Source organism: Anopheles merus, chromosome 2L (assembly GCF_017562075.2).
Source record: "Anopheles merus strain MAF chromosome 2L, AmerM5.1, whole genome shotgun sequence".
Classification (NCBI taxonomy): Eukaryota; Metazoa; Arthropoda; class Insecta; order Diptera; family Culicidae; genus Anopheles; species Anopheles merus.
In genome coordinates, this window is record NC_054083.1 from 48,624,157 (window position 1) to 48,643,219 (window position 19,063).

Consider the following 19,063-nt stretch of genomic DNA (forward strand, 5'->3'; position numbering starts at 1 on the left):
TCTCTGTGTGCAGCCACTGGATGCTTCTGTTTAGTGCACGGTGGTGGAGAGAGGACCATCGTTTATCTATTGCCCACAAACCGGTGTGGCGTCCTTCCGCACACAAACACAAGCAGCGAGAAGCGTTCCCTTTAACGCGCTCCTCGCCACTATTATCGGCAAACCACTCAAACTACTACAGCACAACGCTGCTCAACCGCACAAAACACACACCTCCACTCTTTCTGCTAAATATAGCGTATTTTGTCCAATAAACACAGAGTGACGAAGCGGTCACTAAAAAAAAAACAAGCTCGGTTTAAAGAGCCGCGTTCAGGGTCCCTCTCCCCGACTGTGGGTCCTAAGAGAGATCACGCACTCGCGGTGTTTTTTTCCATTAGACGAATCTCGTTAGATAGATCCCGTGCGCGTGTGTGAGTGGTGGTCAGCGTTTGGCTCGATGAAGCGTCAGCGAGATTTGACAGGATTAATCGAGTAGTAAACCGCTCCCGGGGGGGGGGCAAATCTCTGTCGATCACTGCGTTCGAGAGGGACAAAAAACACGACCCAGAGCGCCCCCGATGGAAGCTGTGAAAACAATTGCCGGCATTGTGTGCTGCTGTAGTAGTGCATTTGTGTGGCAGCTTCATCTGTCAATACTACTCTTGGAGGGACCGCCGATCGATCCCGTCCATCAGTGTGTGTTTGTTTAGCCTAGTTTTGTTTCCCCCCTTGCTTAACGGCCGGCTTCGTTCTAATGTGTTTAATGTGTGTTACTTAATAAGCAATGTGGGTGTGTGTGTGTGTGTGTGCATTTCGTGTTCCTATTTCTAATCGCTTCTGTTCTTTCTCTCCTCCACAGCAAGTGTCATTTTACAGTGAACGGTCAGAAACAACTGTGAAGAAGCGTCCATCACCCAGCGTCTGTTGTTGTGTACTAAAACAAGCGCCTACGCATACTAAGCTACCGTACTAAGTGTAGAACAGGGCACTCGTGAAAGTGAAAGTGCAATCGGTGAAACACACAAGTCCCACGTGCAAAAAGCGACAGCAAAAAGGAAGCGAGTGATTTTCTGCCCCAAAAATCAAATCATTCTGGTGCCCCTGGTGTGTGTGTTTTTGTGCGTGCGCGTGTGTTGTACTAACAAACGGCACTGATTTCGGCCCTTTATCGTGGCTTGCGATAGTGTGTGGTGGGCACACGCTGTGTTCTTATTTGTTTGCTAGATCGATTGTTCACACAGGCGCGCACGCGGAGCTGACAATCGATACCGCGATAAGCAATAGAGAGAGAGAGCCCGCCCGCGCAAGATTGCAGAGTGTTTGTGCGCGTGTTCAATGTGTGTGAAAGATAGAGAGTAAACAAAAGCAAAACAAAGTGAAGAAGAAAAGGCAGAACGAGTGAACCCAACACCCCTAGACAACGCGCACCACGCGACGGTTTGGTGGAATTAATGCGTTCGGAGACATCGCACGGAGAAGACGACCCCACAACACCGCTCCTGGTCTGCTGTACGCTGCAGGCTAATTGAACCAATCAGTATCCCCTTTTCTTCCTCTCTCTCCGGTGCTCCCTCCAAACAGTGATTGCAATAAATGTACTCCATGGTGGAATACTACAGCGACATGGGACAAATCGGGCAGGACGTAAGTACTTCCCTTTTTCCAATTTACTATTGACCATTTATAGTTATAAAAAGAGAATCGTTACACCTCAATCGGAACCTGCTTCAACTGCTCATATGACCTCCATGGCCAAACTCCCCCCCCCCCCCCAACCTCAACTTATCTTCCATGCTCTACATTGTGTGTGCGCTCCCCCTCTTTGCAATCTCGCGCTACCGACTTTACCCCGTCGACTTCGACCTTCTTCACAGTGCACAGTGCGTGTTCGCGCTGTTGTCTTGCCGCCTGTTGCTAACCGTCAACCACCCATTCGGTAGAACTTTGGTAAAGCCTCCCGGAGGCCCCCCGTCCCGATAAGAAACTGAACGTGCGCGCACGGGCGGTGTTTGAAGGCCTTTGGGGCCATTTGGGAAGACACTGGTGTGCGTTTGCCTACCATTTCCGTGTTTCCGCACAAAGCGCACGCACCTGCTCCACTTCTCTCTATCCTGTCTGTCTCAATGCACCTCCACCCCTACCCACTTCAATCTCTGCAACCGCGATCACAGGGCGCAGCTCTTGTGCATGTTCAGCACTTTTTTGATGATAAGTGGACTTCACACAAAGCCTTTATCACTTGCCCCTTTTCGCTCCCACCCACACTCGATTGAGTGATATCGATTTGCTGTCAAGTGTCTGGGCGTGCTTTTGATTCTTCTTTTTTTGCTGCTGCTGCTGCTGCTGCTGCTGCAATATGCAGAGGTCGTGAGGTCGTTATCTAACACGCTCTGGCTAGCGCTCCGGTGACGTAGGACCGGCCCGAAAATGTCACAACCGCCATCTTTTGGTACGGCTTTGTGTGCACAAGAAAAGAGCCCAAAAATTGGATAAAAAAAAGGTCGACGGATAGCTTCTTCAAGGCGGGTGTGGGTTATAGCAACCCCCGCCATAAGGTAGCAGAACGTGTGCTGCCTTTGGTCGAACATTTGTCATAAGTTGTTGATGCAGACGTTTGCTAAAGGTTAACGATTCCCCCCGCGCGCTCTGATCTGCACACACCTCCACACTCTATGTGTGTGTGTGTGTTTTTGCATGACGTCCACCCGCAAACAAACGGTCGATGCAAAAAGAGAGAAGAAAAAGAAAACAATGGACGAATTACTTATGTGCTGTGCCGTTTGTTTGACAACTGCAGCTGATGTGTCTTGAGCTGTCGCTCTGTCGAGTACACACACACACACATGTAGCTCACTACCCCAATGTAGGGGAGGTGATGTGGGGGTCGATGTCTCGTTAATCCTTTGCTCTAATTGAAGAACCAATAGACCCGGGCTCTGCATACACTCGCTTCGACACGGTGGGGACACGACAAAGCTGTTGAAGCAATTGCCGCAAAATGCGCTTCCCTCGGGGGTGTACACACAGGGGGTTGTGGACCCTGGCCAATAAAATTTAAGCTTTCCGCTGCTTGGCTTCATTTGCCGCCTGTTGCCCAAGTGAGTTGTGTTGACGATGGAAGCTAAATCCCTGGAGATGCAGTAGGCCCGAGCTGTTGCTGTGGCCGTCGTGCGTCGTGGAAAATTAAAGCAATTACCAATAACGCGCGGAGGGGGGGGGGGAGGGCGATGAATGTGTTTACCAAAAGGTTGAACATTGCAACGCTCCTCCAACAGCGTGATTAAGTGACAAGGGACAAGGCCCCTATATTTGGAACACAGTTGGATTGGAATTTTGCATTCAAATTTCTATCCAATGACTCGAGTTCTAAAAAAAGATTCATCTTGTTCAAGCAGAGCTATTTTAACAACACGATTCCCTGCACTACATCACGCGAAAAAAAAAATCTGCCTTAAAAGCTTCCCATCACACGCATTCCGCCAGTCACGCAGATTTCTTATCAACGCTAGAGCCAAAGCAGATCGATCCAGCATTCCCGTCGGTATGGTAGGCAGACCATGTTTCGATTGCGCACGAACACACATACACACACTCTCTGTGCGAATCTAGGTGAAAAAGTACTTGAACGATTAGCCTGCTCTCCCTCTACCCACCATCACGGCTGTCTCAAGTGGCTCGACGCCTCAAGAGGCGATTGATAAGCGGCAAAGGCAACAATGTCTGGAGCCGATCACGGTTGGGATGGAAACGGTTTTTAAGCTCGGGCCGACGTTATCGGGCGCGGTGCTATGCAGTCTCGATGCAACGTGTTTTTTTTATCGCTATCATACACACCATGCCACTGGTCCACTTTCTCCTACACCTAGTGACAAATGCGCAACGAATGCAGTTTCCCCTGCATGCACCACCCTGCAAACGTATGGGGTTGGGCAGACAAAGAGGGATTTAGAAACAATGACGAGGTTGTAGTAGCAAGAATACAAAAAAAAAATAACGAAAAGAAATCAATTGATAAGCACGCGTTTGAGCGGTGTCCATAGAGTGAGTGGGGTTGTTTTCTTTTTCGGAATTGAACACGCCAAACTCTTTCTCCGTTGCTAGGCAGGGTCACCAAAACGGTCATCCAACCAGCAGCAGAACGACGGCATAGACGACGAACCTATACATCGGTGATGAAGCAGAGAGCATGGAGTAGAAAACAGCGGACGGAGCAGCGAACACGCGTTTGCCTCCACAGATGTCTATCGCGCCCTGGGCAAAGCGGTCTCTCCCCCCACCCCGATAGCAATGCACGCGACCGGCGAAAACGGTTCGATCGCGCGACTCGGCAGTTGTCAAGTGCGTCGCCTTTCCCCCCTTCCTTTCTAGCCCACCTCTCTGGGTGTGTGTTTGCGCTTAGTCATGCCCCTCCAGCTGTGTGCAGTGGTTTTGTGAGCGGACTTGAGCGCGTCATCGCCATCAACGCCGCCACCACCGCCGCGGTGACTTACTTTCCACGCACGATGATTGTGTGTGCGATCGATATAACTGCCAGAGCTTGTTCAGAGCAGGTTTTTGGAGCATCCAGGAGATAATTCGCACCACTTAGAGCTGTAGTAGAGCAGCGACGGCATCGTTTGTCGAGTTCGTCGTCTGTTGCAAGCTGAAATAGAAATAAAACATATCACAAACTTGCATTTTCAACTCGTAATCTGTCACTGATGACTAATTTCAGCCACGGAGGAGGTCAATGACTTCATCCTAAACCTTATCTGGGGGTGGTCTGTACCTATACACCGCACCCTTTCCCTTGCAGGCCGACGACACACGCGGGAGAGCTAGTTCCCGAAGATAAGAAGGCAGAAAAAGGGCGCCTCTAAATTATATCGTACGACCCACACAGCATGACTACACACAGCCCCTCCTCTATCTGTGTGTTGATACGTATCTACTGATAGCTAACTATTCCCGCAATAGTGCACACCTAAACGCATCCTCCTCCCCTTTTTTCTACCAACACTGCACAGGCTGTGTTTGCCAACCTGCACCGCCGTCCCACTTGCGTTATCGCACTGGATAACGGGGGTTGGGTCATCGAACGACGGGCGGGTGCACAGACACCAGACGATTACATGGCCCTGGCGAGTCTGTGGCGTTTAAGGCGAGCCTCGCCGTTGTTTGAACCAACTTGTTTGAAGAGGGAAATTTCTCCTCTACTAAACACACTTTGCCATACTAGAGAGGAAATACATCTCAAATTGGAGTTTTGTCACGAGGAATGTAAACGTGCACACAACAACATGCACAAACATGCACTTGAGTACAATTGGGAGGTTTAAAAATGGGGCGATCCAATTGATGATTGAAAGTAAGTAAGCTTCGCGACCGTACCAGTGCACACAGACACACCGTTTTTGTTTTACCGGCATTACGAAACGAAACTTGTCGTGCGTGTGTGTGGCAAGTGTCCGATGCAAATGGGGGAGGGGGGACAAAAAAAAACCCAACAAACCCAACAACGGCAGTGCATTGCCCTCCTCATGAGCGCGCGCGTTCGCGCATATGGCTAACATGGGGGCCCGGCGCACGCAATCACGCTGAACCAAGCTCTCGCGTCGCTAGGCGCTAGTGGCGGCCGTACGCAAGGCAGTACTTGCTTGCAGCAGCAGCAACACCACCACCATACACGCGCGGTACGCATCGTTTAATGGACGAGAAAGAAAACTTGCCACCCCTCCCCGGGCGCTCCTCCTCTACTGACCGGCTCTTCCAATCAGCGCGCTGGGGGCTCGTTGCACGCTGAGGTGGCTTTTTAAGTAGATGCAGCAACATACCTCACTGGCCGAGGCCGCACCTTACATACAAGAGTACGAAAGAGGGCGAGAGCGAAACGGAACACAACAAACGCAGAGGTGACATGAAGCAAGGGAAGTTGGAGATGGCGACGGGGGTAAAGTTCAACTGGCAACAGGCACCCGCCGAATGTGCATCTCTCGGGCGTTGTTTGTACTTCAGCAGGGAAGTTTGGAGGGCACTGAAGGGAAGACGACCTGCAGCAGCAACACTACGCTCCAGAGCGTCGGGGTGCCGGGGCAAGTGTACACACACAAACACACATTGGGAGTGGTGTGATGTATACCTTTTGCCTGGTCGACATTGGGAATCGTTTACCGGCTGGAGGCAAACCGGCAAACAGAGCTGTGTTGCGTCCATCCCAACAGAGCTCTTTGAACGGAGTTCGTGGAGGCTGACTGAGAGAAAAAAGGCACATAACGGGTCACACAAACCAGGCATGAGAAGGCGGGGGTTTAGGCCTGTTAGCTCTGCTGACACAAATGCTGTTGCCAAGTGCACCAAGTGTACCCCGGGTTGGGATGTGGTTTATCTCGAACCAAGCTGAGGCGTATTGTGCCGATACCAATGTGTTCTAGGCTTAGAGACTTCAAGAAGTTTCTACTGTATTGCTGTGTTTTTGTGTTGTGAAGAAAACCTTGAAATAGCGGTAAGGCCTTCTTGAAGCACATTCTAGAATTCACACCGATAGCGATGTGTTAGGCTTACCATTGGAGACTTACAAAGAATAACCTCAAGAAGTTATTACTGAATTCGTTACTTGAACAACATCTTAGGATATCTATGAGATCCTCAAACATGTTGAACAATGTTCGGACAGCAAATGCTAACCTCCAACAGTGTCTAATTACTAAATTACATCGATAATCAGCAAGATCTCCCTGTCCAATTTGTAAATTTCCCTTTGGAGTTCCTCTTGGAGCTCATTAGAACCTATCGAGATCTTCACCTGAGCCGACGACCCTTATGTGCGACCTACACCAACGTGTACGTACAACAAAAAAAGGTTGAGATCCCTTCTCCCCTCTCCCCCACCCCTTTCGTCGTCAACCCTCATCTCACGACCTAACACACACCTCTCAAACTGGTGCAACTAGAAGGGAAACCTGAGCCCCCAGTAGGCGGAAGAGTGGCTAATGCCGAACGATAATTACTTAATTGCTGCTGACCTAGTGCGAGAGCGGTGGTGTAGTTCGCTAGAGCGTAAACGCGGGTCGGTTGCGCTTTTTTAGAACGTTTGCTCCTTTTTTTGTTGGTTTGCTTGTTTTGGCGTTGCGTTGTTCGCGATCTTTTAAAAAAAAACACACAATCTGAAGGTGGCTTAGAGCATGGAAAGCAGCCCTACACGAGTTGTTTGTTTTGTTGAAGCCGACCTGAGAGCCGCCACGGAACCGGGCTATTGGTGGTGCGCGTTGTGTCTCTGAACCTTTTATTTATCAAGATCACTAAAACAAGGAGTGCCCCCAACTGGATCTCAAGTCTACCCCCCTCTATCTATCCCTTCTTGAAAGCGATGGGTGGCTCTAAGAATAGAACCTGTTCCGCGTCTCCATCACTCCATTTTTTTTTTAACTTGTCGCACGTCTAACACGATCACGACGCCGTCGTCGACGTCTTTGCTGGATGGTGTCGGCGGCGGCGCAAGGGAAGAAGGTGGCGTAAGAAAACCGGTTCTGGATCAGTTTGCCAAAGCCGGCCGGACCGGGGGATCAAGTGTAGGTGGGTTCGCCCGAGTGGCAGCACACTTCTTGCCGTGTGACGCATAAGGTCTCGCCGTCGTGCGCTCCGCCAACCGTATCCGTAACACCGGTGGAGGTCATCGCTGAATGGAGATTCGCGCTCCGAGTCGTCAGGTTAGGCACAGATTGATTCCTGCGAATGTTGCGGAAGATTTTTTTTGCACCTCCAAAGAGTTACCTCCAATCTGACACCAACAGATTATAGCCAGCTTCTCAATGGTTTGTGACGGGGGCATGACTTTGCTGGATATCTTTGCACTGTTCGTCTCCCCTTCAACGGTGCGAGATCCTTCCACAGGCAAGTCCTCGATCCTCGTGTCTCGACTCGCGTTTGAACTGAGAGGGGTGTAGCAATTAATATTCCTCGCACAGCAAACAAACGTACACCGGGGGGGTAGAGTGGTTGGTTGGTTGTTCGATGCCGAAGTACACAATCATGCGCGACACACCATCAACAAGCAGCAGCAGCAGCAGCAGTGTCAGGTCGTGATTGGTCCCCAGAAACCGGTACCCGGCTGCGTGGCGCCTTTTCGCGTGGAGAGGAAGAACCACGCCGCGGACGACTGCGAAGCGCTCTGTTGGATGAACAGTTATGGTCTCTCAAGGTTACGAATTAATTGGTGTAAATTAAGCTTTATTATCGTCGCTAAATTTGAATATATCTGCCCGCTGCCGTCCCTTCATCCCGGTTGCGAGATGATGGTGTGTTGCTGTGCACTGTTGTGGACGCTCCATAAACAACTGTGCTTGATACACTGTGTCCTATTTTTGGCCAATCTTTCGTTCTAAAGAGTTGTGTCGTGTGATCATGGAGCAGAGTTGAGTTCGTCGTGTTAAAAGGGGTCAAAAACAGCCACAGCAACGTTTCCTGATCGTTTGCGTAGAATCAACCGCAGAAGGAAGATCTCTCTTGGGGACTAGACAACAGTGCTGGTTTTAGGTTAACGTATCATTACCAAAGTGCGATTATTTTACCACTTTACGCCTGACCATCCAATTGTTGGCCAGGGTCAGGTTCGGTTGCTAAACGATCACATTACACCCAGTGAGACTGTAGACCCATAGCTATTCGAAAACACTTAGTACATGCTTTTTAGTACAACTCACTGCAGGGAAATAAATATTCCTGTCTTGCGCTCCCTGTCAATGCTTCCGCAAAGCACGAAAGAAGGAAGTATCACGTTCCATTACGCATTAGCGTTAATTACTACACCGACGTAAAAGATAACGATAGACAAGGGTTGATAATTGCCGATTAGACACTCTCTGCGCCCAATGATTTGTTTGTACTAAATATTTACACACACAGACACAAACACCCAGCACACAAAGGAAGTTATACGACGGAGGCCGTCCCTCGTCGTGACGTCGGACGGCGCAACCCCAACCAAGGCGGGCTATAATTCTTTTCCCGTAGCCCCTTTTTCCCTTATAACGAGCAACGACCACCTCCTCCCCTGTCACAAAATGACCAATTTGCTAAAATAGAACTCACTCAACGTCCCACCACCACCCCACCCACTTCAATCCTCCTTCTCTTCTCGGCTCGCGATCATGACACCGTTTTCGCGTATTTTCTTTATCTAGGACTCGCGAAATTTATGCCATCCCCTCGTAATCCATATCGTGGTGAAATATAGTATCGCTTGCCTTCCCCGCTTGCCTTCCCCGCTTGCCTTCCTCCCGGGCGGACGGGAGGGTTATGTTTTGCGGGACGCTACCGAAACCCCGCACAGCTAAACAAAAATTCCGCACAACAGAAATCCGTAAGCTGTGTGCGCGTTTTTCCTCTTCTTTTTTGCGTGCGTGCGACTTACTCGCATGACCCATGAGCCCCCTCGTGCCCCCGTTGACCATGGAGGGTTTGATTTATTGCAGCTGGTCCCCCAGCCCCTCCTGCCCCTTGAGCAATATTGGTTGTTGTTTGGTGCTTTCTTAGCGAGCGAGAGAGTGAGTGTCCGGCGTTTGTGTGTCGCCCCATTTTGGCGGATGCCGCCAGTGGACAAAAGTTGGCGCGGGTTGTCGATTTTGTTGTTGCTTTTTTTACGAGCGTACTAGTCCGCCATAGCAGGGGGGAGGGAGCTGGCTGTCCAGCATCCAAACTTCTTAAAGATGACAATTGTGGAGCACAGCACATTTGGCAGCAATTAGTAAGGGAAAGAAAAAGGGCAACAATTTGCCTCTATCTAGTCCACCTTGTAGCGTGTGCTTGTGTGTTTTTCTGCCTTTACTCTGGGGCTACTCGAAACTACTCCAAGGCAAACGTTTTGTTTTTTTTTTCTCTCTCGCGCGCGGTCAACCACAGTGTGTACTAAAAATAGTAAAGGGCCGAGCGTGATGAAGGCGATCGCGCCAAAGGCCACCACTATTACGAGGAGGGAGTATATTGAAGGAAGATAGCTTAATGCCTTCCCTTACCCTTCTTTGCACTGGTACTTCACCGACGAGCGCAATGTAAACATCATCGATATGTGGAGCACATTCCCTCTCTCATATTGGCGGCCGCAAAAACAGAGTAATCGCTTCAGGGTGGGTCATCCTTTCCGTTCCCATAAACCCTGTACAAGCAAGGACCTGCAAGAGACAGAACACAACAAAATTAACGAAAAGAGTAACAGGAAGCTACCGGAAGCTATCGTTGCGGGACACGCAACGGGAGCAGTTTGGTTGATTGGAAATCGCTCGCGCGAAAGCAAATGCGGTTTGCGCGAAACGCGTTTGATTATTTGTTGTTGGCGGCAGTGCTTGTTGCCAAACATGGGGCGGCGAGCGGGGGTCGGTTGCTGTTTGTGGGGCGCTGTTGCAAATGTTTATTTTCATTTCTGTTACCGCTTGTGTGTGTGTGTGTGTCAGTGTGTGCTTTTATTTTTCTTTCAGAAGCATATTGTTTCGGGTTTTCCCTTCCCAAAACACGCTGCGGAAACCGTATCATTCTTGCGTGTAAACATAGAACCACCACACACACACACACACACACACACACACACACACACCACACACACACACACACACACACACACACACACACACACACACACACACACACACACACACACACACACACAAACACACGTGATGTCGCTCATCGCGACCGAAAGCTGGTTCAACGAACCCATTTGGGATGGGGTAATATAAAAAAAAAACACCAATAAGAACGTGTTGGAAGAAATGATTCTCCTATCGCTACACGCCCAATTGATGAGGGTAAAAACGAGGGAACAAGGTAGAGCAAGTACCAAGGTAGGGGCAGAAGATAAGTAAACCAATCGCTTTTGCGATGTGTGTACTACTAGGCGTGTATCGCACGCGCGGTGGCAATATAGTAGTAGACGGTTTGGCGCACACTGCAATCCGCGCGCGCACTGGCGCAACACAGCGCGTAAACACGGGCGTCGTCGGGGTGAAAAACACACACACACACTCCTCCCTCCTCCCCCAAAAGCTGTTGCTGATGCGGTGTATTTGCCTAGCACGTGCGTGTGTGTACGGCAACTGTACTTTACTGGTTTATATTTTTAAAAATTTGTGTTTTTCACAACTGTTTCCCTTTTCTTTCCGAAATAAGAGCGTAAAAACTGTGCCGAATTGTGCATTACGTCACGCGCCTTTTACTGCGCGTCATTTTAAAATTGGCGAGCAAAACAATCGTCATTAACGATGGGAGGACTTTGCTGCAATGTTTACGCAAAAAACAACTCCGATCAACCGTCACCGACGATTTTGACCGATAAAAATAATAAAGTAATTCTTAAAGCAGCACCATCTTGGGAGCCCGGAATGCTGCAACCATTACCGATCGAAGATCAGTGATAATGGGAACCTTACGCCACCAAAACACAACACCTGGAGAACACTGGCGTGCGTATGTGGCTCGTTACAAAAATACTACAAACGCCTTTTACTAAAAATACTCGTTTACAGTGTGGTAGGTGGCCGACCTGCCGGCCGGCCGAGAGTGAACGGAAAACCGGGGCGTATTTTCCGTCTTTGGTTACCGATACACCATAATGTTATTTTTATTCATTTTTCTTCCTCTCCCGCACTCCTTTCACCACCCGAAAAGTCCCACCAAATTGTGCTTTAATCGAAACAAATCAAATATACGCGTGAGTGTAAAAGCGCACTCAATGGAAACGGGTCGAGCGAAAAGGAAAACATCCATCAACGGGAATTGTGTTGCGAGCAAATCGACGCAATTCAACAACAACAGCATCCTCACCTCACCTACTGCGCCCCCTCCCCCAGCACCTCTCGCTCACCAACGAATTTCAACAACAGCAAGAAGAAAACACTAAAAGGCCAAATTCACCACACCATACACAAAACACATCGTTTGATGAAAATACAACCCCGTTGAAGGATAAAAAGCGAAAGGAAACCGGCACCACCGATTCAAACCCCGAGTGTGTGTGTGTGTGTGTGCATGCGGTTTTTTTCTTCTTCTTCTTATCCTTCAGTATGTTGTGTGATCCAATTTTAAATAGTTGTTTACCGGCCCTCTCCCGGTCGCAAGTTGTTGCTTCAGCCGTATAAATAAATACTAAATATAGCAGCGGGCGCAAGCACGGCAATGTTTTCCGTCCGTTCTAAAGCAACAAAACCCCCCTTTTGGTCACCCAAGTGGTGTATCTGTGTATGTGTTTATCATGTCATTTTTTGGTTACAGCGAGCCAGCCCCCATCGATCCTTTTGTACTCTTTTTGATTTGCCATACCTGAGAGAGTGCGTGCAAGGATCTTGACGATATATCTTTTACCATTGCATTAATGGACATTGTGCGTGCGTGCTTGTGTATTGACAAAAACGTGATTCGGTTCGTGTTGTTCCTGCGCGTTTTTATTTTTGCGCACCTGGTATGCGAGGGAGAGACCGGGTTTCGGGTTGCATAAAATAAACCTTCTTGCCTTGGAACAATTCAAAAATCCTGTTCCCTGCATTAAGCCGGGCCAGGACGAGTTGCTGCTGCTGTTGCTGCTGCGTGGCTATGTTTGGATTTTTGCTGCCGAAGTTATTTTCAATTTAACTTCCATCTTCGGCAGTGAGAGCTCAGGTTCACTTTATCTTTTATTTTGTATTTTTAACCGGACCGAAGATCCAGTACCGGTATGGAATGCATTACAGTAGGGCACGGAATAAATGGGACGTGGGATATTCAGGACCTGATTGATGAATTTAATTTCTCCTGAAGTACCTGCGATCATGAAAAGTATTCGCCGTTGAAGATCTTCTGGAGATCCTGGGATCTTGAAAAGTGTTGGAAATTGAAGATCTTCTGGGGTTCTTGAGGTCTTGAAAAGCATTAGTTATTAAGGTTATTTTGGAGTTCCTGAGATCTTGAAAAGTATTGGTTATTGAGGATCTTCTGGAGATCCTGAGATCTTGAAAAGTATTTCACTGTTCGGCAGACACCCCAGTAGGCCCTATAATATCTTGATGAAGTAGATCAATTGAATATTTTGTGTAGTTCCTTGATTGTTCAATTGATCATTGAAGATCTTGTGGAATGCCTGAACAATATAGCAGAACCCAAAGCATTTACAAGAAGATCATGAAGATCAAGAGATCCTTGGATCTTGGAAAGTATTGGTCTTTGAAGATCTTCTGTAGATCCTTGGAAAGATTTGATCATTGAGGATCTTCTGGAGTTCCTGAGATCTTGAAAAGTATTGATTATTGACGATCTTCTGGAATTCCTGGGATCTTGAAAAATATTTCACTGTTCTGCAGACGCCCCAGTAGGCCGTACAATATCTTGATGAAGTTGATCAATTGAATATCTTGTGCAGTTCCTAGTATCTTGAAAAGTATTTCACAATTGGTCATTAAAAATCTTGTGGAATTCCCGGACAATATAGTAGAACCCAACACATTTACATGATCTTTCATCGTTCCATTTCGTATCCGATGAACTGTGTACGCTCGCTGACCATCGTAAAACCTCATCATCTTAGCACCCATTATTCGCACACTGCCAGTCAATAAACAAACGAAACGAGATAGCCGCCTGATGGGGCAAGCGCACCAATGTTTTCAATGACTTAAATTGTGTCCTCGATCTCGTGTACACCCGCCACTAAGCGCACATCGAACTTGCCCCCGCGACGCAAAGATTGCAAATGCCCTGGCCTGAGTCCCGGGTCCCGCCGGCCGGTCACCTTGCCCCTCCATCGTCAGCATCTTCGCCCATTTACCTTCTTATCTCGCAAGACGACGATTCTCGAGTCGGTTTTGCTCTCGGTTGTGCTTCATCCTTATTCTGTTTGGTTTCTTTCGCTTTCGGTGTAAACGCACTATCGCGCCCGCCGTCCCATTACAAACCGGATCGAAAGCTCAACACACACACCCAATCCCTCTCTCTCTCTCTCTCTCCTCATATCCTGTCCTGCCCGGCAGGAGAAGGATGACCTACCTACAATATAGCCGGGCCGTGCGGGGCTGGGGTTTTGAATGTTGCAAACTTGAGCCGAGATTACATCATCCCGTGTTTTATTGTGTTGGCTCTCGCTCGCTCATTGTGTTGTATTTATGTTTCTTTTTCTGGTGCAAAATTTATGTCCTTTCTGAACAACGGAGGGGGGAGGTGGTTGATATAAAAGGAGGGAGGAAGGAAGGCGTACCCTGCTTATGATGATTGCAAAGCGTATTAACGATGCGTATTCAGAGCGGCTGAAAGCCGAGGTCGTTCTGCTTCAGTTGCCCACTGTCCGCGCGGTTGCTGATAGTCCCAAGGCAAGCAAAGGAAGCAATCAAACTGACCTATTCTGTTTCTTTTTTTTTGCGTGCGCGCGCGCTTCTCTCGTCGTCACTGCATTGTACATTATTACTACCCGTGCTACTACATTGCAAACATACCGTTTCGTTTTCTTCTTCTGTGGCGTGGTCAAAGGTCCGTAGCAAATAGCATTTTGCTCTCAGTCAGTCGGGTTAAAGTACTGTGCACTGGAACTATAATGCATTGTGCAGAAAGTCCAGGTCCTTGAATTTGTGGAGATCTGGCAGAAAAGGAAAGAATTAATTTTTATTTAATTTAAATTTAAATCATCAGCCAAGCAACAATAAAGCACCCACATCTTTCCAATAACCCCCAACAGGTTAACTTTGTATTCTAATCAATACCGTGTGCTGCTGCCCCTCACATTGTGCCGATGTCAATTCACGGTTTAGTTGCGGAATACAAACGCGTGCTCGGGCCAGGCCAAGCTCTCGCTTGGCACGCCCCGCGTGACGCGCGTACCGCAAACCACCACCGGCGCACGGGCTGGCTGGCCGTGAAGAAGACATGGCTAACCTTCAGCATAATTTGTCCATTGAGCGCTTGGGCGGTTGAGCGGGTTGTGGTGGCGTGGTAGAGGCCCGGGGGTCTAATAATAGTAGAACTTCTGGTGGGAGCACAGGGGGGACGACATGGGGCTTTTTAAAACACCCCCAAAAACCATACCCGCATCTAATGACAGACCCACCCCATTATGGGTCAGCGTGATCCTCCACTACGCACGGAAAAATAAATATTTCGATATCGTACTTCCTGAGGTTTGAAGTGAGCGATCGGTGGGAGTGCGCGGTTCTGGAACCTTGAAACCTTGCCGGAGGGGGAGACACCACAACGCACTACATACGGGAAAAGCGGAGCAGGAGGAGAGTTCTGTGCGCGCACATTGTGCACGTTGCTTCAAGAGTGGCCAAGAGGGTTGATTGAGAGAACAGCGGTACGCGACCAAACGAGATTTGCATAAACGTGTTGCTGCGCGATGGATGCTCGGGCTTTTTTTGTGTATGTCTGTTGTTGCTTCGTTTGTCCATAGAGAATGTGTATTGTTTTCCAACTCGCCCCCGGTAGCACGCTGTTGATGTTGATTTGTTTTATTTTGTGGTTCGTGCTTTGAATGCTTGCACTCATGTTACGAGAATGAGAGGCAGAGCAGCTCTTTAATTATGCTTTTTTTGTTGCTGATGGATATAAATCTGCATAAAACTACTCTAAAGCGAGTGTTTGTGGGGAGAGATGCACACAACACCGTACACACATCCGCATGCTAACCTGAAACAATTGCCCAGAAGCGGAGATCAGGAGGTAAGAGATCCCCTATCTGGCAGCTTATACAGATCAGTAGAAGCAGCACCACTAGCATCACGGAGCAGATCGTTTGATCGTATCGCTGTGATCTACGACCCTGCCGGGGGTTGGAATCAGATCCCTCCCTTCCTTCCTGCTTATGCAGCCAGAGATTTGGGGTCCCATTTCCCACCTAGGGTCCAGTGTAACAGAGAGCCAGGTAGAGGACTCGTCGCTCCCAACTCTTCGTGTGATCGTCTATTAAATCCGGAGAGCTCCGGACGATCTGCCATCATGCCACAAAGGGTGTATATGAATCGTGCCCGGGGGGGGGGGAGTTGTGTGTGCTCTGTGTATTTCGGACCTTTGTTTGTTTACCACAGTGGCGGAGCTTTAATTTATGCTAATCGATGCAATAAATCGCAGATATCTGAAAGAAGCGGCTACGCCACACTGCTGCGTTTTGTTTTGAAGGGACCCTTCTCTCTCTCTGTGGTGTGTGACAAAAACTAAATACTTGCACGCACGTGATCACCGCTCAATGATGCAGATTTGCTGCCCGGGTGCCTAAAATGGCATGGCGAAGGGACACACTGGAACACTGGGGAGAATCGATCGCGTAACGCGTGACGGGTGTATGACGTGACCCGGCACAGAACACATTTTAAAGGGTCCCTCCACCTGAGGGAGGGAGTGCAAAATGCATAAAACATCACACACTCATATGGCTCGCTACTCCCTTTTCCTGTTTATATCTCTTGCCGGTTGCAGTCCAGTTGCCTCCCACACACACACACACACCTTCTTTTTGCTGTTGTTGACACGCAACACAACACACGTACACGCGTGTTCGGTACATACTTTGTTTGCCGGGTCAGGCTTCTGTGTCCCCCGCTCTTCTGTCGCGCGACCCGGCTCATCTATGAAGCGTTAGACCCCATCAGCCGCGGGAGTTTGGAATACGTATTTGGCGCTGCCTGCCTGGGCCATCGAGTGTACGTGTGTCCCTTTCTTAGCAGGGGGTGGTGTATTTGAAATAAAGTGATTTATGATTGATTGTTTTTTATTGCATCTAACCCGCTTCTTCTGCCTGCCTTCCCCCTATTCCGGCAACTGTGCTGAGCGTGGGCCAAACGATCGAGTGTCACCAAATGCAGACCCGCGCCTTATACCATACCCTGTACTATAGCGCTGTCCCCAGTGTGCGTGGTGTTATGTAGAGCTATATTTTGTAATTGAACTTTACGAGCGCGTTGAATACAAAGTACGCTACTTACGGTGGTAGGTACACTTCGACCAAATGGGTAGAGATTGAATATAATCGCTACACTCTCCCCTCTCCTTCCTCGGGGAGGCTATAGTCACGTTGCGCGGAGTGCTTTTAAGTCGGCGGTCCGATCCAGCGGCTGCGTGCTGCGATGATCTTAATTCATTCCTAGAATGGACGCTTGTATTGAATGTGCAACAAGGTTCCTTTTTCAGCGTGTGGCACACTTCAACCACAGCGTCTTGGTGAACGCAAGACTAATGAGCGTCCCGAACGGGACACAGTTGGTAATTAAGATGCTAGAAGATCTCACTTGATCGATCCGTGATTGAATTACCCCCCATATGCGAAAGGGTGCACAACAACAAAACGCCGCTCTTTACCCCATCATATACGATTGGGTGATGTCATCGGTTTCACCAAGAGCCATTCCTCCAGGTCCTTACTTCCTGTCAGGGCAGTGGCGGCTCCCCCTCTCGGGGGCCATTGGCGATAGGGTGTTGTTCGCTAATATATTTTATTTCTATTCTAGTAGAAAGAGCTGATCTTCCTTCCCCGATCCTAGGCAAGTTCGCGCGTTCCACACACTCTTCTCGCAAGTTCAAAGCCGTCCGGTGTGTCTTCATTTCACAGCGTAATTTATCACTTTGTTTTGATTCTCCAACAACGCCAGACACCATTGGTCAGGGAGAGAGAGCGCGGCGCGATACGCGAGCCGGCTAAAGCACACACACACACACACACACACGATGGGGTCTTGTGGGCGGCAGGCCGATGCGAGCGTTTGCCGTTTCGACACATTGCGTCAAAAGCGTTTTTTTGTCAAGGGGTCGATTTCTAAAGTGACCCACCTCCTGTAGCCGAGTGGCTCATTAGTTGTTCCACCAGCTCTATTTTAAAGCATATTTTCCTCTATTAGCACTTGCTTACATTTCGTCATTGTTCCATCATCAGACGGTGTCGTGCATTAGAATTTTGTTACAAAACTGTGGACTAGTACCAACCAAGAACCATTATCCATCAAGAACACGGCCTTGATGTTGATTACGTTACGATAAAATCATATGTGCTCACGTGACTTCAGTCTTCGCTATAAATAAGAAGCGTGGTCCGAACAGGAAACGATCTAAATCTGGTCTTGTAAAGAACCAGGGCATATACCATCTAGACCACCAAGCCGGTCATCAACAGTGTCAGCTAAATGGCAATATATTACACCTTGTATCACCGAACAGGAGAGAAAACAGTGAGGAAGATGACCCCATAAGATATTGGTAACCATTTTCGCTGTACAAAGTTTTGTGTTTCTATATCGAGAGCGAATGGGAAGAATATATCATCAACAACAAAACTCATTCGAATCCACATTGACACCGACGATGGCAAACGATGCGTTGCGCCCAAAAGAGGAACGTCACGGATAACTTGCTCCATGAAATATTTCAACTTTCCACTTCAGGGTTTCCGGGGGTCCCAAAAACCGAATTGTTTACTTGCGACAGTCCACCATCCACCATGGAAGCGCGGGGCAGCAGTAAGGAAGATTGGTTAGTTCTTTTGCGGTGGCATATTCTTCACAGCCGCACACACATACGCCGTGGGCAAAAAATAAAACCTCCACAGAGAGCGAAACACTTAAAACTCGGAGAATGTAGGGACCGCCGGGCGAAGGTCACACCACACCACACAGCGTACGCGCACAGATGCTTTGAGTTGATTCTGTCAACAGATTTTCAACATTGCCACCGTATGGGGGACGCGACCCGCTGCTGGATGGATGATGGGTAAGCGCGAGTTTGACGATGCTGGTGCCACTAAAACCGATTCCGGCCGCGGCCGTTCCGACGGTCAACGGGTGTGCAGCAGCACTGGTTGGATTGGGTAGTAAACATCTCATCAACTCGGAGTAACGCGCCTAAGGGAGTTCTACCTAAGGAGGAGGGAACTGCGAACGTAATAATGGTCGGAGTAGGAAGACGCGGCAGTCCGTGTGAGACGCAGTGCGTGTTAAAATATATGTTCAACTACGGTGCCGAAGCGCGCGGATTAAGCCGGGCAACAGCGGCGGATACATGTGCGAGCTGAAGGACACGATCGTAAACGTTGACAACAGGAGCAGATGTATGAAGCATATTTTGGAGTAGAAATTAAGCCTTATTACTTCCATCTCGGCACAGCTCGGCCGGTAAC

At 48.8% G+C, this 19,063-nt stretch overlaps 1 protein-coding gene across 1 annotated transcript in view; it reads left to right on the forward strand.

Annotated features, from left to right (window-relative positions):
* Positions 1-19,063, forward strand: part of LOC121594308 (sestrin homolog) — a 31,766-nt gene that overhangs the window by 3,001 nt on the left and 9,702 nt on the right. Inside the window, exon 2 of the mRNA XM_041917411.1 lies at positions 842-1,626. Coding sequence (XP_041773345.1) covers positions 1,576-1,626 — 51 coding nt within the window. The 5' untranslated portion in view covers positions 842-1,575. The remainder of the gene's footprint in view (positions 1-841; positions 1,627-19,063) is intronic.